The 23947-nt window shown below is 36.4% G+C and overlaps 1 protein-coding gene across 6 annotated transcripts in view; it reads left to right on the forward strand.

Moving 5' to 3' along the window:
- The window catches only part of MACROD2 (mono-ADP ribosylhydrolase 2), a 1916992-nt gene that overhangs the window by 274820 nt on the left and 1618225 nt on the right, over window positions 1–23947 (forward strand). Inside the window, exon 4 of one of the 6 annotated variants that reach the window (XM_080814557.1) lies at window positions 3132–3274. The exons of the other annotated variants lie outside the window; for them this stretch is intronic. Coding sequence (XP_080670683.1) covers window positions 3132–3235 — 104 coding nt within the window. The 3' untranslated portion in view covers window positions 3236–3274. Of the gene's footprint in view, window positions 1–3131; window positions 3275–23947 lie in introns of those variants that run through there. 6 annotated transcript variants of the gene reach the window in all.

A 23947-nucleotide genomic window follows, 5' to 3' on the forward strand; every position in this document is an offset into this window, starting at 1 on the left:
TGAGCAGAGAACCTGATGCGGAGCTCGATCCCAGGAGCCTGGGATCATGACCCGAGCTGAAGGCAGAGGCTTTAACCCACTGAGCCACCCAGGCGCCCCATGGGAGAGAGATTCTTAATCACATTCCACACTGAGCTAATCCCGGAGCCCCACATGGGGCTCGATCTCACAGTCCTGATATCAGGACCTGAGTGGAAGTGAGAGTCGGACACTTAACTCACTGAGCCTCCCAGGCGCCTCACCTTGTAAAATTTACTTTTGAGTTAATAAATGTCCTTGGGTGGCTAATAGTTCACTACATTGGAAGATTTTATTTGAAAGTGGAAAGTGAAAAACAAAAGTGGAAAGTGGAAAACAAAACTAAATCTAGAGGGGAAAAAACTTGGACTTTTCTCTCTTTCTTTCTCTCAATTTGTAATCTCATATTTTACAGGAAGGTGACACTATGGCTTTTGGTTATGGATGACATTGACCTACTATTGGTAGGCTATATAATGAAGTGTTGATTATTTCTGTTGAGAGTGATAATTATATTTTTTCATTTGTACCCCTCCCCCACAAGGATCAGTGGTATTTGTTGATGAAGTTTAATGGTCCCTACAATCTTGTTTCTGTTAGGTATCTGTTTGTACAAGACTGTCTCCAAAATGAGAAGTAACTTTGTGATTTGTTATTATCCTGTCACTGATGTCAGAAATAAGGGCACATTTTGCAGCAAAAAAAGTAAAAAAATAATTCTGTAGAAATGGAATTTTCTATACAGAAACAACATTAAAATATTTTCTATGTACATTCACTAGCACTTTAGGGGTTAATATACCATGTTTGTAAAATAAGAATATGAACCACATGAGGAAAAAAAAAAACAATTGATTCTAAGAATTCAAAAATTGTTTTAATGTTATAGTAGTTAAAGTCTTATGTAATTATTCTGATATCTTCTATCAATTAGTGCCGTATACTACTGGAATAAATCTTTCTTTTCCATTTTTAGCATCTCTGTACTTTAGTTTTTCTTTATTAGGTGCTTTTTATTCCTTACAAAATATGCTGTTTTACATCATTTTTTTTCTATAAAAATAAGCATAAGCAAAAACTACAGTATTTTGGTATAATAGCTATTCTCACCATATTCCCTCTAAGACCTCTGAGTTGTAATGAGCCAAAAACCCCAAATCCATTATTAGAATATTCCCCATGCCAGGTTTTTATTACTAATATGTTGTTTATTTTTTTTTTTATTTTTTTTTTTTTAGATTTTATTTATTTATTTGACAGAGAGAGATCACAAGCAGGCAGAGAGGCAGGCAGAGAGAGAGGAGGAAGCAGGCTTCCCGCTGAGCAGAGAGCCCGATGTGGGGCTCGATCCCAGGACCCTGGGATCATGACCTGAGCCGAAGGCAGAGGCTTTAACCCACTGAGCCACCCAGGCGCCCCTAATATGTTGTTTATTTTTAATCATCTTTTGAGTTATTGACTATTTTATGGTGTCTCATAACAGCAATTTCTATTTTATATACTTCATAGAGTAGATTTCTTTTTTTTTTTTTTTTTTTTTTGCCTCACTCCATTATATGTAATGGCTTATCTTTGAAATCTTTGCTTGATTTAGGGGAAGTTAATTTGCTTTAACACATTACTGTCTAAAATAGCTCAGGTTTTGTGTGGTCTTGTAAAAAACTTATCTTGAAATGCTCTGAAAGGTGCTTTATTTTTTATTTTTTTTAAATTTTTAAAATTCCTCCTGGTATTCTTGTCACATATCAAGAAATTAAGCAGATGCTCAAATTGACTCTGCTAGGTAATATTAAAATGCATAAATTCAGGTTTCACAGCAATTGATAACTTTCACTCCTACATTATTCTTCCAATATTTTACTCCTACTCGGTGGCATTTTTACCCAAGTCTTCTAGCAGCTGTTTTGCTACTTAACCTCTAGCTAATTGCTTCTTTTCCCCTCAGCCTGACTCCACAGAGTGATGGATCTGTTTTCTGTAGGCTTCCTTGCAATTCTTAACTGAACCCCTAGAGTACTATGTCCTATCTTATTCTTTTCAATTCTTCCCCAATGAGGCATGACCAAAAGATTGTTGTATCCTTGAGAGGGAAATTCTTGGAATGGAGTGGCAGATGGATATACAAGAATCACCAGTGCAGTGCTAATGGAAATTCAACTCCAATTAGATTTTAAAGTTGGTTGCTTCCAAAAAGTCTAGAAGTAATATGAATAGAACTGTTTGCCCTTTTGGGATTTTCTTCCTTGCTAAGCTGTGAGGCAAGGTGGTGATGATATTGGACAAATCTGGATTTAAGAAATGATGATGATTATGATAATGATGATGGTGATGATGATGATGATAAACATTGCAGCTAACATTTATTGAACACATGTTATAAATTAGAGAATGAGTTAGGCCTTTTGTACAATATTATGAGCATCTGTTGGTTGCCTTCAATGTCAGTGTGTTATTTTTCTATTATTGTATAACAAATCACCACAAACTTAGTGGTTTGGTACAATACACATTTATTATCTTAGTTTCTGTGCTCAGGAGTCTGGACACAGCTGAATCTGCTGTTTACAGATTCATAATGCTACAATCAGGGTTTTATTTAGGACTGAATTCTCATCCAGAGGCTCATCCAAGAAAGGCTCTCCTTCCTTGCTTTTGTAGTTGCTGGACTGAGAGCTTTATTTTTTTGCTGGCTGTTGTTTATAAGCTACCTTCAACTTCTAGAGGCCACCCTCAGTTCCTTGCTATGTTTACCAATATGGCCACTGACTTCCTCATAGCTCTTTCTGGAAGAGAGAAAAACTCCTGCAAGACAAATGCTAAATCAATCATGTACACTAATCATCTCTATTCCATCTTTTCCATATTCTGTTGCTGAGAAGGGAGTCACAGCTTTTGCCCATACTCGAGAGGAAGACATTGCACAAGCGTATGAATACGAGGTGGTAGGGATCATGGAGTCATCTTAGGAATCTGTACAGCCTGCTGGAGATTGCTATATATGTCGCAGTGTCTATCCTTTTGTCTCCCCAAGGAAGTAGAAAACATCTCATTGTTAAATGGATATATGGTCACCTACAATAAAGACTTCATTCTCTAAATTTCCTTTTGGCTAGGTATACCCTGTGACCAAGTATGGCAGAATCTGGAATCTGGAGGATTCTGGAGGAGGATTTCAGTCCATCAGCATTTAAGGATCCTTTACTCCCAACTTCTTTAATGTGAAAGAGAAATAAAATTTTATTTTGTTTAAACCATTATTATTTTGGTTGTTATTTTGGTTGCAACTCAGCCTATTCTTAACTGATACTCTTTTCTAACATCTGTTCTCCTCTTTTCTCTTTCCAACAGCCCTTTATTTCCATTTTGTGGTCTATGTTTTGTTCCCTAAGGAACTTGAAATGACCCCTAGGTTCAAGTTATCCAATGAGAACATTCTGTCTCCTGTTCATGAGTATGAAAGTATAACCTGTGCCAGTCTACTCAGAGTGAATCTCAAACTTTTACTGGAAATTTATGGTATATTACCTATATGTAGCAAAAATTCTTAGAAATCATATTTTCCATTCCACCCTCTGATCCTAAAATCTGAAGAAACAGATTTTACCTGACTCTTGAGCCTGTTGCTTGAGAGACATGGGTCATGGGGCATATAAACTAAACCAAACTACTTCATTTTAACAGCTGATGTTTAGGGAATGGTCTAGTGGAAGCTTCCATTCAAGACATGAGGATAGAAATAACGTAGAAAGAAAGTCTCTGGGAGAATTGCTCTGTCTCCCTGCCTACAACAGGATTAGTTGTGACTGACTCAGATTGAATTGGGGGTTTCCCATTAAGTATAGATCTCTGAGACACTCATGTGCATGGCAAGAATTGATATCCCTGTGCTTGTAGATTAATGCAGATGTCTCAAGAACTTGGATTCATCCTTCCTAAATTGTATATCAGTTTCCATACCTATAGTCTTTATTTGGGGGCAAAATGGTATTGAATTTATTATTGTATCTTAAAAAATGACCAAAATGACTATTGCTCACTTTAGTAAGTTGAACAGTAGAAAGGTATGGCCTCTCATGTTTCAAACAGATGCTTTCTCCCTCAGCTATTCTTCTGCTCTGCAGTGTTTCTTTACCTTATTCCTTTTAGTTTCATGTTGATAAGATGTTCATTTAAAAAAATAACCTGATTCAATATTCTTATTTTTTATTTTAGTGATTGCAAGATTTTAAAATATTTTTGGCCTAAACAAAGAATAATTTATTAAATCCAAAGTAAGTAAAATTGCCCAAACTCTGGATACAGAATGGAAGTAAGGATTCATTAATCTTTCCCTAGTAGGAACTTACAACTGAATTAGGGTTTGAGAGGTTAAATAAGTGAAACAGTGAATAAAACAGTGCTAATCATGTACCAAATCATTTTTTATAAAATATTTTATTTATTTGAGAGAGTAAGTGAGAGCACAAGCAGGGCAAAGGGCAGAAGGAGAAGCAGACTCCCCGCTGAGCAGGGAGCCTGATGTGGGACACCATCCGGGACTCCAGGATCATGATCTGAGCAGAAGGCAGATGCTTAACTGATCAAGCCACCCAGGCACCCTACTTAATCTGTTTTTAGAAGGGGAGTTACCACTACAATTATATATGCATAAAAAGAGAGGGCATTTGAAATGGTCAAAGATGTTTCTTAAAAGGGAGATGTGAGCTATCTGAGCCTTCAACTAAAAGGAGAAACAGAGAATTGGGGCTGCCTTGAAAATTCTTGGCATGGAACGGAGAAACTGTTCCTATACCTGGCTGAGCATCCCATCATCCCACCTAAGATCTACTGGGACAGAATATCAGGAGTGAGGCCAGGGAAGCCGTGTTAAAAACAAACTCTTTCGATAGTTCTTTTTGAGAACTGGCATTTAGGAATTTTGAAGCAGAAGTTGTGCCTTGTTATTATTACAGCTTCTTGAAGATTCACTTCACAACATACTTCATGACTGAAGAACTTTCGATAAATACAAGACCATATTCATAGTTCATTGGGGTATTAATTATATTCCTTAAAATCAAGCATTTGTATATGAGTTGCTATTCTCTTGACTCTTAAAATTTTTAAGTTATTATTTGTACAAGCTTTATCAAAAAGGAAACAACAGTCCCCCAAAATAATCTTCCTCCATTCCTTTCATTCATTCATTCATTCATTTCATTTCATTGACAAGCACTGGATAAAAGCTGGAGGCAAGGAATGATACAGTTTAGAGCAGAACATTCCTCCAGCCCTAAGGAATTTTTGTAGAGATGAAATTAAACACTAACAAATATAATGCATAGAAAAAGTGCCAGAAGAGGGAACAATTACCTTTAGCCATGGCAATTTGGGAATCTTTTAATGGAGTATTTTGATCTTAAAATTAAAATGTGGGTAAAATGCAGGCATTTTGACATAAGATAAAAGGTGTTCAGACAGAAGATACAGTGTGAGCAAAAGCTTCTAGGTTTTTATTTTCAAATAAAACCTGAAAGTGTGTGTGTGTGTGTATTCTATATATATGGACACCTTTGAAATGTGATTCTTCTTAATTTTGATGGACTAGCCATTAAATATACATTGAGAGAGATATATTGAGAATATATCTCTCTCAATATATACATTGAGAGAATAAAAAAGTGTGGCTTTCAAATGGAAAAAGCCATGCTGTTTGCTTTGTGTCAAGTACCAGTTAAGTGGTGAATGAGAGGTCTATGATTTTGCAAATTTATAAGTATTGTATGTTCATCATAAAAAAGGGAAAACTGCGAATCATATAAGTAAAATCAACCTGTTGAAAATCTTGAAGGGCAGAATGTAACATAACAGCACAACTGAGTTGCTGCCTATATCTTCACACCTATCCACATCCTGTCTAGTTTCCACACTTGAGTACTGAATAAGTACTGCATTGTTTCTGCAGAAAAATCAAATACCATTTACTATTTCTCAAATTTGGGGGGTGTATTTTTAATGCTTGCCTAAGCATCATTTTATTTATTTTTCTCCTCAGTTATTGTCTTACATATCTTAGGTTGGGCTCCCTAGAAACTGATCCTCAGATAGGAATTTTTATGCAAGCAGAAGAGTGAAGGTTTGTAGTGAGTCGCCATGTTAAACAAGGCTTTCATTTGAAAAATACATCCATTGTTAGGATGTCTAATTTTGCCTAAAAAAAAAAATGAGATGAATATAAGGAAAAGTTTTGGCAGTTTTCTTAACAACTAAGATTTATTGACCACCTAATATATTTTGGGCACTGCTATAAAGGCTTTTAACATATTAACTCATTTAATCTTCACCATAATCCTATGAGATGTATTCTTAATCTCTTTATTTACAGAAAGGGAAATAGAGGCACAAAGAAGTTACCTGACTTGCTGCTGAAAGTCACACATTTAGTAAATGGTAGATTTAGAATTTTAACTCAGGAAGTCTAATTTTAGAACTCATCTATTAACCACTATATCATGCTGCATCTTCTTAAGTTGAATAAAGAGTTGGATGTGAATATGCTGTATATTAAGAAAATGAAAGAAAAACATAAAGTACCATGGCAGATTGAATTTTTTTGGTTTATTTCAAAATGAACTTTCTGCAGATAGAAAAAGTCTTTATAGTTTGGTTGCCTTATAGTGTATAAGGCAATAAACTTCATAGTGTATGTCTGTAAGAACTGCCAAGCATTTGTGAACTTCTTTCATTTATGTGAAACCTTGAGTGAGTAAAGATCAAATACCAAAAAAGTGTTGTTTTGAATTTCCTTAAAGCAAAAACATTATGAAATGAATGGTGACCAGTTGTGTTGGTCCCTTGTCATTCCTTGCTCGAAAAATGACCTTTGTATCTATTGATTTCTACCTATCTTTAAAAAATGGGATATTTTAATTCTACCAAAGATTTATATTGGAAAGTTATATTATCTTCCCCTTGGATCATTATGTGTGTGTGTGTTTGTGTGTGTTACATGTTTTTTTTTATTTTTTGTTTTTTTTTTTAATTCCCCATATATATGTTAGAATTCAGACCTGGAGATCATATTAAAATTGGTGAGAAATATTTATTTTTTCACTGTTCACTGAAAGATTGTTAAACATTTAGTAACGGACATGGTAAGTTACCCAGCTCTGATTCCAAAGTCTCTTTCTCTGATAGGTCAGTGGAGAGATGGAGCCACTTTCGTGTCTTTTATTTAAGGTAAAGGGAAAGAACATGCTGCGTGTGAATTGAATTTCACAGAGAGCTTATCTTTTCAATTTTTTAAAATTTAGAATATCACAGTTTTGCTATGGGACATTTTTTGCCATAAAACCTATCTATTTTCATGACTACCTCAAATCCTATCCCAGCAGCCATTTGTCACTAGAAGTGCCCAAGGCCTCAGGAAACAAGCATGGACAGAAGGTGTCGGTGGATCTTTCCTCTGCCTGACTCTGGCTACAGAGAGATCTAGCAGGCTTCCACCATACTCCAGAGAGCTTCCTTTCCTTAGGTGGAATGGTCACATCATCAGTAGTCTCATCCCTCAAATCCTCTTTGGAAAGCCACAGTGGTGCTCAAAGTCCAAAAGAGAAAAGTCATCTTCAAGATGTAAGATTTCATAGCTACTTCAACTCCCCTGGGCTCTAGTTGGCTTTCATTCATTGATGAGACAGATTGTGGTCAATATAGACATCTTCCATGTACTTTTTCATCACTGAAATTCCCTCTTCCTGATTGCACCATTTGAGGAAACTTTCAGTTGACCCTTGTTTCCTGTAGAACTGGTACTTGCTATGCGTTAAATATTTCTTTTTCAAGTTTATTGACTTTCAGTTCAGTGCAATTCCAGATATTTTTAAAAATTATTCACTCCTTCCTGAGACCCCTCCGACTCCCTCCATTCCACAGCTTCCAGTGCATTTAATAGCATATTCAGCAGAACAAAATTTCCCATTAGAGTCATACAGGGGCTTATTCATAAAATGCATTGGGGCTCTTCTAATGAAGGATAGGGGCCAGCTATGTCATGGTAACTTCTATGATTCTTTTGTATGAATTCAACGTCTGTGCTGATGCCCCTTGAAATACTATGACCTTTTAGCTTTATAACTCCAGTCTTTTATCATTTACCAGAATGACCATGTTTTGAGTCTCTTCATTATTCTGTACCACTTTACTCCTAAGATAAAGAAATGGAAATTCCTTCATTATGACTGAGACCTTTTCCATTGTCTTACTACTTATGAATGTGAACTTTTATGTCATCATCTTTGGGTTAAAAAAATGACCATTATTCCTAATAGAAATGACTTCCAGATTATTTTACATTGTGGCTGCCTATCCTTGGATACTTTATTGGAGTCTCTCTTAAAATGGCTCATCCAAACATCTTTTACCCAGCCCAGAGTAGATTAGGTTACTTCCTTTTTGATGTGTGGATTATACTTTGCTAAATTAAAGTGAATATCCATTCTGTATCCACAGGGAAGTTAGTGATTATCTAATGAAGGCCAACCACTACTTTTTTAAAGAAGTCTAATATTGTATTAGAATATTTAGTAGACATGGCATGCCTATGGCACAGATAGAAATTATGGTTAGTCAAGCTACCTCTCCCTCACCTTGTTTGGTTTGTCTGTTTGGTCAGATCATTGCACATTCTGTCACATGATCCCTCCCATTTTACCCTAACTTTTAATTTCAGTTTTCTGATTCAGTTCATACCCAAAAGTCCATTATTTTAAGAACTCTCCATTATCCTTTCTTTCTTTTTTTAAAAATTTAAATTCAATTAATTAACATAATACATCATTTGTTTCAGGGATACAGGTCTGTGATTCATCAGTCTTTTACAATACACAGCACTCACCACAGTACATACCCTCCCCAATGTCCATCACCCAGTTACCTCATACTCCCCCGCCACCCCAGCAACCCTCAGATTGTTTACTAAGATTAAGAGTCTCTTATGGTTTGTCTCCCTCTCTGATTTCATCTTGTTTCATTTTTCCCTTTCTTCCCCTATGATCCTCTGCCTTGCTTCTTAAATTCCACATATCATCTTTCTCTGATTTACTTATTTCACTTAGCATAGTACCCTCTAGTTCCATCCATGTTGTTGCAAATGGCAAAATTTTATTTTTTGATGATTATGTAATATTTAATTGTTCCATTATCCTTTCTTTACAATCATTGTCCTAGTGCTTGGCCAATCCAGCTCTTTGTAGGCATACCTTGGAGATGTTGCAGGTTCAGTTCCAGATTACCACAATAAAGCAAATATTGCAATAAAGTGAGTCTAATAAATATTTTGGTTTCCCAGTACATATAAAAGTTATGTTTACAATATACTGGAGTCTGTTGTGCAATAATATTAGGTCAAGAAACAATGTATATACCTTAATTAAAATATACTTTATTACTAAAAAAATGCTAACCATCATCCAAGATTTCAGTGAGTCATAATCTTTTTGCTATTGGAGGATCTTGCCTTGATGTTGATGGCTGCTGACTGATGAGGATGGTGGTTGCTGAGGGTTGGGGTGGCTATGGCAATTTCTTAAACTATGACAATAGTTATTAGGTCAATATTAGGTCAAGAAACAATGTATATACCTTAATTAAAATATACTTTATTACTAAAAAAATGCTAACCATCATCCAAGATTTCAGTGAGTCATAATCTTTTTGCTGTTGGAGGATCTTGCCTTGATGTTGATGGCTGCTGACTGATCAGGATGGTGGTTGCTCAGGGTTGGGGTGGCTATGGCAATTTCTTAAACTATGACAACAGTGAAGTGTGCCACATTGTTTGAATCTTCCTTTCACTCATTTCCCTATAGGATGTGATCCCGTTTGATAGCATTTTACCCCCAGGAGAACATTTTTCAATATTGGAGTCCATCCTCTCAACCGTGCTGCTGCTTTATCAACTAAGTTTATGTAATATTCTAAATCCTTTCTTGTCATCTTAACAGTCCTCACAGCATCTTCACCAGGAATAGATTCCATCTCAAAATCACTTTCTTCCTCATCCATTCAAGGAATTTCATGAGATTGCAGAAATTTAGTTAGGTATTCAGACTCCACCTGTATTTTTTTTTTTTTTTTTTTTTTTGGTATTTCCATTACTTCTACACTTTCCCCTCTGAAGTCTTGAACCCCTCCAAGTCACCATTTGGAATCAACTTCTTACAAACTCCTGTTTATGTTGATTTTTTGACCTCTTGCAATGAATTATAAATATTCAAATGGCATCTAGAATGGTGAATCCTTTCTAGCAGGTTTTGAATTTACTTTGCCCAGATACATCAGAAGAATTAGTATCTATGGCAGCTATAGCCTTATGAAATGTATTTCTTAAATAACAAGACTTAAAGTCAAAATTACTCCTTGATCCTGGGGATGCAGAATGGATATTGTGTTAGCAGGCATCAATACAACAATTATCTCATTGTACATCTCCATCAGAGCTCTTTGGTGACAAGGTAGATTGTCAATGAGCACTGCTATTTTGAAAGGGATCTTTTTCTGAGCAGTAGGGCTCAACCGTGGGTTTAAAATACTCAGTAGGGACACCTGGGTGGCTTAGTTGGTTCAGCATCTGCCTTCAGCTCAGGTCATGATCCTAGGGTCCTGGGATCGAGTCCTACATTGGGCTCCCTGTTCAGCGGGGAGTCTGCTTCTCCCTCTCCCTCTGCCTGCCACTCCCCTTGCTTGTGCTTTTTCTCTCTCTGTGTTAAATAAATAAAATCTTAAAAAAATAAAATACTCAGTAAACCTAATTATAAACAGATGTATGTTGTCTAGCACATATTATTCCATTGTCAGAGCACAGGCAGAGTAGATTTAGCATCATTCTTAAGGGCCCTAGGGTTTTCAGAATGATAAAGGAGAATTGGCTTCAGCTTAAAATCACCAGCTACATTAACCCCTAACAACAAGTCAGCCTGTCCTTTGAAGCTTTGAAGCCAGGCATTGACTTCTCCTCTCTAGCTATGAAAGCCCAGGCATCATCTTCCCATAGAAGGCTGCTTCATCAAGATTTTCAATGTTTAGTGTTGCCACCTTCATTAATTATTTTAATTAGATCTTCTGGATAACTGACTGCATCTTTTGACTCAGCACTTGCTGCTTCACCTTGCTCCTTTATGTTAATGGAGACAGCGTCTTTCCTTAAATCTCATGCACCAAACTTTGCTGGCTTCAAACTTTTCTTCTATAGCTTCCTCACCACTTTCAGCCTTCATAACATTAAAGAGAATTAGGGATTTGCGGGATTAGGCTTTTGTTTAAAGGAATGTTGTGTCTGATTTTATCTTTTCTCCAGACCATTGAAACTTTCTTCATGTAATAAATAAAGCTGTTTTACTTTTTAATTTTTGTGTTCACTGGGGTAGCACTTTTACTTTCCTTCACGAACTTTTATTTTATATTTGCAGCTTGGCTAACTGACGCTTGGGGGCAAGTTTGTGGTCTGTCGTGGCTTTTGACATGCCTTCCTTGCTATGCTTAATCATTTTTAACTTTTGATTTAAGATAAGACATGTGTGACTCTTTCTTCACTTGAACACTCAGAGGCCATTGTAGGGTTATTAATTGGCCTAACTTCAATATTGTGTCTCAGGGAATAAGGAGGCCTAAGGGGAGAGGAAGAGAGAGAAGGGATTGGCTGGTCTGTGGAGCAGTCAGAACACACATTTGTTGATTAAGTTTGACATCTTATATTAGTACAGTTCATGGAGCCTCTGAATAATTGTAAAAATAACATCAAAGATCACTATGACATATCACCATAAAAATATAGTAATGAAAAAGATTGAAATATTACAAGGATTGTCAAAATGTGACAAATGTGAAGTGAGCAAATGATGCTCACATCAAATGATGTAGGGAAAATGGTGGTAATAGTCTTGCTCAAGGTAGGCTTGCCATAAACCATCAGTTTATAAAAACACACATCTATGAAGTGCAATAAAGCAAAGAGCAATAAAATGAGGTAGGCCTAGAGCTCTTCCATGACTACCTCTAGGCTGCTGAGTACTGCTGTTGAAAATCACACAGTTGTGTGGATTGTTGTTGTTGTTGTCTGTAAATACGATCTAGTATCTTTGCTAGTTTTCAGCACTATTATTACAATCTTTTATTTAGACCTTATTAGCTGACCCATATTTTTCTCTTAGACTCCAAGTATGCTCCTCCCTCTGGGTCTTTGAACTTGTGATGACCTCTAATACTCTTACACTGCATCAGTAATTTTTCGTCCTTACTATACGTTAGAATCAATGGGGGGGTTTCAAAAACTAATGGTGCCCAGGCCATACCCTAGACCAATTCAGAAAAACCAAGGGGAAGGACCTAGGAATTACTTTTGTTTTAAAAGATTCCTAAGTGATGCAAGTGTGCAGTGAGGTTTAAAGCCACTGCCACTATGGATACATGCTTTGCTTTCTCAGTTTACTTTGTTTTATGCTCAAATTATTACCTCCTTAATGGGGATTTTTCCTATCCATTCTATCTAAAGTATAGGCCTCTTTTACTCTCTTTCCTTTCCCTACCTTATTTTTCTATACCACACGTATCATTTACCAAGTCAGTTGTTGTAGTCTATTTTATCATTGTCTGCCCTTTTCTCACTGTAGTGTAAGCTTCATGGTGCTTCATATACATGTTATCAACACATATTATATAACATATTATTAATGGTAATTGGAACCAGAAGAATGGATGAGATTGCTTTGAAAAAGTGTATGTATAGAGAGAAGAAGAAATAGAACAGAACCCCAAGAAACAACATTCATGGAATCAATGGGATTACTTCTCGTAGTTGCTGTTTTTTCCACTGCCATATACCATCTGCATCAGGACCTCTCATACTATTAATCAAAGAGTCGTTGAATAGAATTCCCCTGCATGGCAAACCCCAGATTCCACCACTTTTCTCTAGTTCTTTCTTTTTTTTTTTTTTTTTATTTTTTTTTAAAGATTTTATTTATTTATTTGACAGACAGAGATCACAAGTAGGCAGAGAGGCAGGCAGAGAGAGAGGAGGAAGCAGGCTCCCTGCTGAGCAGAGAGCCCGATGTGGGGCTCGATCCCAGGACCCTGGGATCATGACCTGAGCTGAAAGCAGAGGCTTTAACCCACTGAGCCACCCAGGCACCCTCTCTAGTTCTTTCTAACCATGCTTTTTCACTCTTAGAACATGACCTTGCCTCTCAAATAGCGGACAACAATTACATATTATCAATAATTGGAACTGGAAGAATGGATCAAACCCTGGGAGAGTGCATATTTAGAAAACAGGACCTAGAACAGAATCCCAAGGAACTGCAACATGCAGGGGATTGGTGGAGTCACCAATTTTTGTATTCTTGGGTACCTCTCTCTCTCTGCTGAGGCTTAAGTAGTTGCTGTTGCCCAAGATTCCATTCATGGCTTTTAACTATTTTTTCCTGTATAATCTTCTAGGTCCATCTCATTTGTACCTCTGGCTTCAATGACCACCTATAATAGAGTCTCCAAATCTTTATCTCAGGGCATCTACCTGTCCCAAATGTCAGACCTATGTGTACTGTGGCTTATGTGGTGTCTTCACCTTCGCATCCCAAATTTTCTTGGACTCTCCCAGTGGGAGTCAGGTAATACTTCTGTTTTTCTTTGTCATGTGTTCATTTCCCTCTGGTAGCACTTTTCACATTGCAGCATAATTATTTCCCTATCTCCTTTACTAGGTCATAAATTTCTTGAGGACTCACTGTTTTTTATTTGTATATTGCCCAGCATTTACAATCTGGCATATAGTAATCAATAACTTTTTGTGTGTATGAATATATGAATTTAAAATCTACTTCTGTCATTAAACATCTTATTTCTACCTCTAATATACAATTTTTAGTAGGAAGGTTTTATGTGTCATTATTGAAGTTATTGATGAGAAGTATGATAAATTTCAGTTTGAGGACAGAGTCCTGTAATGTGCTATTAGAGACCTCTCTTCAGGATGTTGCTGATCAATTTTTGGGCTTTGTTATTCAGTCCATTAGTAACATTACTGTGCAGCCTGTGGTTCTCCATTCTGGTCCTGGAAGATATAATTAAAAATTGTTAAATGCTTTCTGAAATCAGGATCAAATATACATTATATAGGAGTGAACCTCACAGTAACACAGATTTTGACATAAGGCAATTGACAGTTGATATTTGAAGTGCCTGAAGTGGTTTTGAAGCCAGCTCCTCATTATTAAGCAGAGATAAACTAAAATTCTTATTTTCTAGTGGAGAGGAAAAGTTATAGGGGGGAGCAAAATAGGAGGCATCTAGGTCTTAAAGAACAGACAAGCTGAGAGTGAACATGTCCCTAATATAGGGTTGACAAAATGAAGTCAATTAAATAGGAGGCCTTTGAATTATTGCAGTTCCTCCAGAAGCACCAGCTAGCCCAAGTTCCACTGCCCCTGGGATATTTGAGCTTAGAGGGGCATATGCCATTAACTGGTATCAAACCATATCTGGACCCAGATTAGATATTTATTGCTGCAGCTGGAACCTAAGTATTCTTTCCTACTCAAAGTGTGGACCATGGATCTCACATACATGTCTATTGCATGTATGTTTCCTGTCATGTCTATTGACAGGAAAGAAAGGGGAATTTATTAATCAGAGAAGGAAATAAAGCACAAGTATACAAGTTAGGGAAGACTTACTGATAGTTGCTTACCATGAATTGGAAAATTTTGGCATAATTTGAAAATGAGATGTCCTCCTTATTGATGTAATAAAGTTGACCTAAAATTTGAAGTCTTTATATTGATTCAAGAACCAAAGAGACCTCTGGGTATATGGTCCTGAATTTTGATAGAGGAATGTGAAAGACAGTTGAATCTTGTCCTAAACTGATAACATGGGTAGGTGAAAGATAGGCACTTTACCTTTTAGGTTTTCTTCACTAAAGATTTGATCAAGAAATGTGGCTTTTTTTTTAACTTTCTTTTTTATTTTATTTTTAAAATAAACTGGAGGATGAGATGGGCTTCACTATTAATTATTCAGTCATTTTAATTGATTTGGGAAACTGTGTTGTTTGGACATAGTCTAGGATAGTTGTCAAGCTTTTTTCTTAGAGCTGTGAAATTTGATGTTAAGTTAATGTGTTAGAAGATCACAAAACAATAAGCTGGGAAGAGAATGAAGATTTTTCAGCTTTTAGAAGACACCCTATTTATTAAGCCTTATATTACCATGAACTCGGCAAGAACTTTAAGCATTACCAATGTTCTTTGAAATTTCTTGGACAAATTTTCTTATTTAACTGCTTCTCATGGTACATTTTGGTAAATTATTTTGTCACTTGTATCTATTTCTAGTTTTTTCTTTTCTAAAAATTGAGTTATAGCTCGGAGGATGTCATAGGTGGTGAAAGGGTAGGAATTATTTGTCATGACAGTTGATGAACTATTTTGGTTGATTTTACTGAAAGTTAGAGTCGAATGTGTTCATCTGGAAAGCAAACAATTTTGACAATTAAGGCATACAAGCTGTGAATGTTACATCTAGTTGTTCCAACTATAATGTGTTGATTAGAGCTGTTTCATGAATCCTTCTCAGGAACAGCCCGAGTGTTATATACTGCTTAGAAAGAAAATACAGTCAGTGTATTTGCCATCACAATGTGCTGATTGCGGCAGCTTGCCCAGAGCTAAAGTTGCTATAATAAAAACTTCTGGACTGGAACATGGTGATGGCATTTATGTTATTTGCCTCCTAAGTTGTTTCTGCACTATATAAAGACAGTGCAAACAGCTCTCAGTTTGAGAACCTCAGAGAGCTCTGTCACTAGGCACTGCTGAGTTCTCTTGTGTTGAATCATTGAAGAATATGTTAGCTGAAGTCCTACAGTGAACAGTGGAATCTGGATCTTAAGTAGCTGAAGGTGCTGGATTAAAATGGTTTCTCTCTTTTGACTTAGTCCAGATCATTGTATGGAACTCACTTTGACAGGTACCTTTCTGTGAAGGTGTAACCATTTTTAAAGACCCATAGTGAATTTCTTGCCTTGTGGGTCTTTATTGCCTTCTACAACAGCATTAAGTCAGGGAACTTAGACTTAACCATATCAGCATGGCGCTCAAGAAAATTTGGAGAAAGTCTCAAGACAAAATGAATAAAGCCATTTTATAAATGCAGTATGCTTTAAGAAGTTAGTTGTAGATTAGCTGTAGGAGGTCCTCATGTTTGTCTAGATGGGAGGCTGCACAGATCCCCCTGCACACATTCCAAGGTCTGTTTACAATTACCCTTTTTTTTTTTTCTAAATTTGTAAGAATAGCGATGCCTTTGATTGCCTCCTAAGGGAAATGGTGTGGAGATAGGCCAAAACTAAAGAGAGAATAGAAAAGAATAAAGATGGAAAGAGTGGGAAATAGATAGGGTAAGGGATGAGTGATGAAAGCCTTATCAGGGGTTAGGTCCTATACTCCTAACAACAATCTCATAGAAGATTTGGCTCTCCTTTTGTCCAGAGAGGATTAGCATTTTTTTATTTGCTAGCCTTCACTGGATTTCCAGTGTGTTTTTGGATTAAACACCAGATGAATAGGAGTTCTTTTATCACTATCAGTGAAACTGTTATTGTCACTTAGAATTGTTGGCTAAAACGAACCATCTTTTTGAAGGCCTATGTTTGGAAGTAGCACATGGAATTTCAGCCCATGTATTATTATTTCTTCTTGCACTATTTTTTATTCAATAAAATGAGGAGGACCTATGACAGCTTTTCTTTGAGGGAGAACATGATATAGCCTCTTCAAAGTTTTTAAATGGCCTTAATAATAAATTTGATCCCTCCGATAATATTCTTTTTTTTTTTTTAAAGATTTTTTATTATATTTATTCAACAGAGAGAGAAAGAGATCACAAGTAGGCAGAGAGGCAGGCAGAGAGAGAGAAGGAAGCAGGCTCCCTGCTGTGCAGAGAGCCTGATGTAGGGCCCGATCCCAGGACCCTGAGATTAGGACCTGAGCCGAAGGCAGAGGCCTAACCCACGGAGCCACCCAAACGCCCTCAGATAATATTGTTAAGTAAAGGAATTACCTTCCCTAGTAATAAAAAGAATACAGTACTTTTTTTTTTTCTTTTTTAAATTAGGAAGTTTGGAAAGTCAGAAGAGCAAAAAGGAAAAAAAAAACTACCTATTATCTCACCACTCAGCAATGATCACTCAGGAGCAGTTAGGAGTCCTAAGTAGCCCTTTTTTTCCTAAGTCTTGGGGCAGTGGATAACTGAAAAACTTGAAGTGTTGTGCTTGCTCCCTTGGGTCATATTTTAAGTAATACCAGTAAACACTTTATTTTAGCTCATGTTTCTATGGATCAGTAATATTTGAATAGCTATAATGACTGCATTTAGGTTTATTTATTTATTTATTTATAGTGTAACAGAATTCATTGTTTATGCACCACACCCAGTGCTCCATGTAATACGTGCCCTCCATAATACCCACCACCTGGCTCCCCCAACCTCCCATCCCCTGCCCTTTCAAAACCCTCAGATTGTTTTTCAGAGTCCATAGTCTCTCATGGTTCATCTCCCCCTCCAATTTCCCTCAACTCCCTTCTCCTCTCCATCTCCCCATGTCCTCCATGTTACTTGTTATGCTCCACAAATAAGTGAAACCATATGATAATTGACTCTCTCTGCTTGACTTATTTCACTCAGCATAATTTCTTCCAGTCCCACCCATGTTGATACAAAAGTTGGGTATTCATCCTTTCTGATGGAGGCATAATACTCCATAGTGTATATGGACCACATCTTCCTTATCCATTCGTCCATTGAAGGGCATCTTGATTATATCCACAGTTTGGCGACCGTGGCCATTGCTGCTATAAACATTGGGGTACAGATGGCCCTTCTTTTCACTACATCTGTATCTTTGGGGCAAATACCCAGTAGTGCAATTGCAGGGTCATAGGGAAGCTCTATTTTTAATTTTTTAAGGAATCTCCACACTGTTCTCCAAAGTGGCTGCACCAACTTGCATTCCCACCAACAGTGTAAGAGGGTTCCCCTTTCTCCACATCCTCTCCAACACAGGTTGTTTCCTGTCTTGCTAATTTTGGCCATTCTAACTGGTGTAAGGTGGTATCTGGATGTGGTTTTAATCTGAATCTCCCTGATGGCTAGTGATGATGAACATTTTTTCATGTGTCTGATAGCCATTTGTATGTCTTCATTGGAGAAGTGTCTGTTCATATCTTCTGCCCATTTTTTGACAGGATTATCTTGTGTGTGTTGAGTTTGAGAAGTTCTTTATAGATCCTGGATATCAGCCTTTTGTCTGTACTGGCATTTAGTTTTTTTTAATTCCAAATTCGTGCATGTAGTTAGCAATTCTTTAATGAGGAGATTCACTGTTATACATTTCCACCTACTACATTGGATCTCAAACCGTAATACTTCTTGGCCATGAGATGTATATGGCTAATGCAATTATTGATTTATTGTATTGAAACGTATACATATTTGTTATACTCTGTACGTATTCTTCATTCAATAGAATAACACTAGTCCTACTTTTAGTGTCATTGCACTTGGATTTCCTTAAAAAACTATTTATACTTGTGTTTCTACTAGGAAGTAGATTGCAGATCTTTCAATTGTAGAAGTTGCTCATAGTTTGAGCATGTACATGGTGTATGTGTGGGGTTGGTGTGGAGGCTTTGGAAAATGGAAACTCATTTCCTTTTATCATTTTCTTGAAAAAAATGCAGATCCAGGTTTGTGTTAATTTTACTAATGGAAGATAAACTCTGCTTTGTTTCTAAATACTAATGTTCAGAAGGGTCAAGGAAAAATTGTTATACCCTTTAAATTATTTTTGCTGTGAGTTTATTTGAATGTTCTTCAGTCATTAGCATTTTTAGCTCATTAGCAATGGCAGCAGTGTCATAAATAACTATAACAGACTTCTTGAAGAACAGAACTCTTGACCAATAGGACTCTTTCCCCAATACTTTCTGAACTCCTCAGGACAAGTGGTATCATATAATTATGTGTATCTTTGCCAAGCACATTTCCTTCCTTTCTATTTGCCACTCTCATGTCCCAAATGATGTCAATTTTTGAAAAGTGGTTTGTTTTTCAATTAACTTTCACATACTGTTTTGTGAATTGTACTGTAATGCATGCTCAGTGAATATTTTGTACTGATAAATACTCAGCAAAATATTTGTCAAATAAGAACATCTTTTTTTTTTACATTTTTTTAATTAAAATTTTTTTTAATTTTTTTATTAACATATGATTTATTATTAGCCCCAGGGGTACAGGTCTGTGAATCGCCAGGTTTACACACTTCACAGCACTTACCATAGCAAATACCTGCCCCAATGTCCATAACCCAGCCACCCTCTCCCTACTCCCCTCCCCCCGGCAACCCTCAGTTTGTTTTGTGAGATTAAGAGTTTCTTATGGTTTGTCTCCCTCCTGATCCCATCTTGTTTCATTTATAGAAAATCTTTTTAACATTCCCATGTCTGTTACATAGTACTTCTAAAACTATAATTCTGTTCAGTGGGTGTGACTGCTTGATATTCTTAGGTTCGGTGGTTAGGTGCAGCTTCAATGAATGCAGGGTTTTTGAGCCTCCCCAAAGTAGCACATACCTGGGAAGCTGATTATAGATACAGATTCCAAGGCCCCACCCCAGACCTACTAGGTCACAATCTCTGGATGATTGGTATCATCAGATAAGTCTGGGAAACCTGAAACTAGGGAGTCTGCACTATGAGCTTGATTATTGTATAATTACATATTGGTATATAGGAAGGATTTCTGGATGTAAATTAATGGTATTCATTCATTTCCAGTGCTGGTCTACTCAAATACCAGAAGATAAAAGTGCTCTGATATGCTCTTTAAATTTTAGCTTCTATAAGACTTTGTGGAAGTAATTTTTGAAATTATTCGAGCCCTTACATGTTCAAAGCTCTCTTCTAACCTTTTTCATATATTTCATATATTTATTAATTTTATATATTTACTAATATTAATAGAGGGAGGTGGAATTATTTATCCAGTACCAAACAAGTAACAAGTGGGGAAGCTTGTTGAAACTTGTTCAACTAAGAAGTTGAATTTCAGAATTTATACAATTAACCCCTGGAGTACACTGCCTGTAGTCTCTAAATGCTTAGTGTATTAGTGTATTAGTATACTTACTAATGTATCAGGTACTACTACACTAAACACTTTAAAGTATAAGCACATATACTTTAAAATCACTTGCCACTTCCATAAAGTAGGGTTAAGGAAGGCAAGTTTAGAGATTAAGTAATTTGCTCAGAGTTACTCTACTAGTAGGTGGTAGAACCAGTGTGGTTTGAACCTGGGTTGGAACAACTCCAAAATTCTGCACTCGTAACCATTACCTTATATGCAAGAATGACATGTTTGACTCTGCTGATATCTTGTCATCTCTTCAGCATTTTGCACAAAAAAATAGTAGTTACTGGGGGGTTTCTAGAAGGTAATTATATAACACTTTAATGTTTACAATATATAGTATCTACATTTAACATCCCCATTAAAACACTTAAGTGTCAACATTAAATTTTAGAAAAAATTCTGAAATACATATAGAATTTCTTGTCCCAGAAAGCTTTTTAAAGAATAAATTGGTGGGGCGCCTGGGTGGCTCAATGGGTTAAAGCCTCTGCCTTCGGCTCAGGTCATGATCTCAGGGTCCTGGGATTGAGCCCCGCATTGGGCTCTCTGCTCAGCGGGGAGCCTGCTTCCCTTCCTCTCTCTCTCTGCCTGCCTCTCTGCCTACTTGTGATCTCTGTCAAATAAATAAAATCTTAAAAAAAAAAAAGAATAAATTGGTTACTCTGTTAACAATCTGCCATAGACTGGCTGAAAGTAGTGCATAGGATTATGATACTTTTAAGAGGTTCTTAACCATGTATTTCTTTTATTTATTTATTTATTTATTTATTTTAACCATGTATTTCTTAATATTAAAAGATAATATAGTTGATGGATACTTAGGTATTTTGTGCACATTTGGAAAGAAGTTACACTTAATTTCCTTCATTTGAGCATTAACTATTCCACACGTGGTTTTGTCACAAGTACGTTTTCCTTTAGAAATGACTTATAAATTTACGCATTCATTGAAGCATTAGCTTGAACCTCTTCTCTTTTTCCAACTCTTATTTGTCCCCAAATGAGAGTGAAGTGTTAATTGGTTTTAATGGCTCCTATTGCTACCTCTTTCTGGGATTTCTAAGGAAAGGTGAAGAGTTGGAATAGAATTTGTGAAATTTGTCTGGGGAGGTGAGAAAGTTTAATGTGCTTGTGAACCAGCAAATTTCTTCTAGGTAATACTATTGTACTGTAATAAATATTGAAGTCTAATTTTCACTCTTGGATTTAACCCTTTAGGTAGATTAGTTAACATTCAGAGAGGAATTTTCTGAAGAAACATGTTAACTAAATTCCTGTACCTGGAAAAGACCAACACCTGATAAAGCAGGAAATAAGAATCTCTTGTTTAAATGTGTTTATAAAACCAAAGGAAAAACCTCTCTCTCCTTCTCCCTTAAATTAAAAGCAAGGGCATGCTAATTTGGATTTGCAACTAGAAGGGACTAGCCTGGATTATGCAGTTTGCTATCACACTTAAACAAATTATAGTCACCAAGACTGTAGTCACCAGAGACATGTATCTGGTTGCTATCACTCTCTCCCAATAAAAATGATTCCTACCAGCAGGGGCTAATTCATCTGAAACATTGTCCCTGGTGCTCATAAACTGATTTACGTTAGTAACTCTGTGGCTTTATTTAACAAGTAGCCATCTAGATATTTGTTTGTATACAACACAAATTTTTATTGAGATTCTGGAAAATATAAAGAAGACTATTACCATTTTAGTAGCTTTGAGATAACAAATCTTTAAAAAATTGTTATTCTTTCCACCTTTTAGCAGTTGACATTCCTACTTCTTCCTTTGCCACAGGGTATCAGGGTAATATAATGAGCCCAGTCCTGTGTTGGGGAGAGAAAGAAAGGTGTGCCTTTTTTAGTATTTTCTTCTGTAAAATCAGTGCAGGCTTCAGAGGAAAATAGAAATGCAGAGAAAGTCTGTTGATCTTGCTTCCCCACTCCCCCCCCCACACTTTTTTTTAGTCACCTTGTGTTCAAATGATAGTTCTAATATCAGATACTGGGCAAATATTTCTTCATCATCAAAGGTGAAAATGAAATTTACTGGGCATTTACTAAGAGTCAGGTGTGACTTAAGTGCTCCATTTGAAATATATAATTTATTCCTTACAATTAGAGAGGCACTGTTATTATCCCATTTCACAGAAGGTGAAACTGAGGCTTAGCAAGATTAGCTAAATCGCCGAAGGCCATATCCCAAGTAAGTGGCAGAAACTGGGTGCAAACCCAGATCTGTGTGTTTCAAAGACAATGTTCTTAATCATCATCTTGAGTATCAATTGTACATATAATGTATTAGAATGTTCTATATATTTTGTTTCATATACTTGGAGTCAGCATGTCACATAGAAGAGAGCAACATAAAAAAGATAGACCTGGGGTTAAGATCTTTATATTTGGATTTGATTTTTTTTTTCAGACTTAATTTTACCACTTATTTTGGGTATTTGGTGAATTGCTTAATCTGTTTGAACCTCAGTGTCTTTTGTGAACTGGGGAGTAAAAAGTGCTTAGTAACTGCTCTACGTGAGATATGATGATGATGATGGTGATAATACTCCACATTCATAAAATGGTTTACAGTTTATGAAGAGCTTTCACAAAGATTGTCTCAGATGATGCTTAGTGGTCCAACCCTTTGAAGCTCATTCATCTTTTCTTTTGTTCATTTAAATTTTTTTTTTTTTTTTGGGGGGGGGAGTGTCGCTAGGTGCCAAGAATTGTTCTATAGGTTGGAGGATTTAGGTGAAACAGCAGGAGAAAAAAGTTCCTTGCCTTCATGGAGTTTGTATTTTAATGGGAGATAGGAATAATAACACATAAGTAAAAATATTTAACATATTAGAAGATAATAGCAACAATAAAGGAAATATTTGACTCTCAGTGAATGCTGTGAGTCATGTGTAATACAGTAGTTAGAAGTATATTGTGACTCACAAAGTAGCTACATGTTTTTACATTATGGACTTTTTAAAAGCTGTAAGCCAGTTATAGTTCAACTACAAACTTTTGTTTTTTAATTTGCATTGTTTTTTTTTTTTTAAAGATTTTATTTATTTATTTGACAGAGAGAGATCACAAGTAGACAGAGAGGCAGGCAGAGAGAGAGAGAGGGAAGCAGGCTCCCTGCCGAGCAGAGAGCCCGATGCGGGACTCGATCCCAGGACGCTGAGATCATGACCTGAGCCGAAGGCAGTGGCTTAACCCACTGAGCCACCCAGGCGCCCCTTAATTTGCATTGTTTTAAAACAATGAAGGGATTAATTTTTAAATTTGTTCATACATATCACCAAAGTTCATGAAATCTCTTCTAGCTAGCTCTAAGATTCTATGAACATGGAATTAAATGTAGATCCTCTAATACCTTGTCTGTATTGATATATGTCTGTTAAGTATATGCTGAATTCTAATAATTCAAAGATTAGTTTCAAATAATTATTGAAAACCATTAAATAATCTTGGCATTTTTTTACCATTGTAGGCTAAGCAGCAATACTCATGGCTTATAGTTCTCAAATTCATCATCAAGCCTGGCAAATAGGTGATCTAGCACTTCCATTCTGGCTCTTAGAAGACATAAAGGAATCATGAGGAGGTGTTGTAGTGAACTCAAACATAAAAATTTGTCTGCCAACAATGAGTTTAAAGTTATTGAAAGGTGCAAGAAGGACAGGTGTTATTCTCAGGGTAGCTTATA

Source organism: Martes martes, assembly GCF_963455335.1.
Source record: "Martes martes genome assembly, chromosome: 9".
NCBI lineage: Eukaryota > Metazoa > Chordata > Mammalia > Carnivora > Mustelidae > Martes > Martes martes.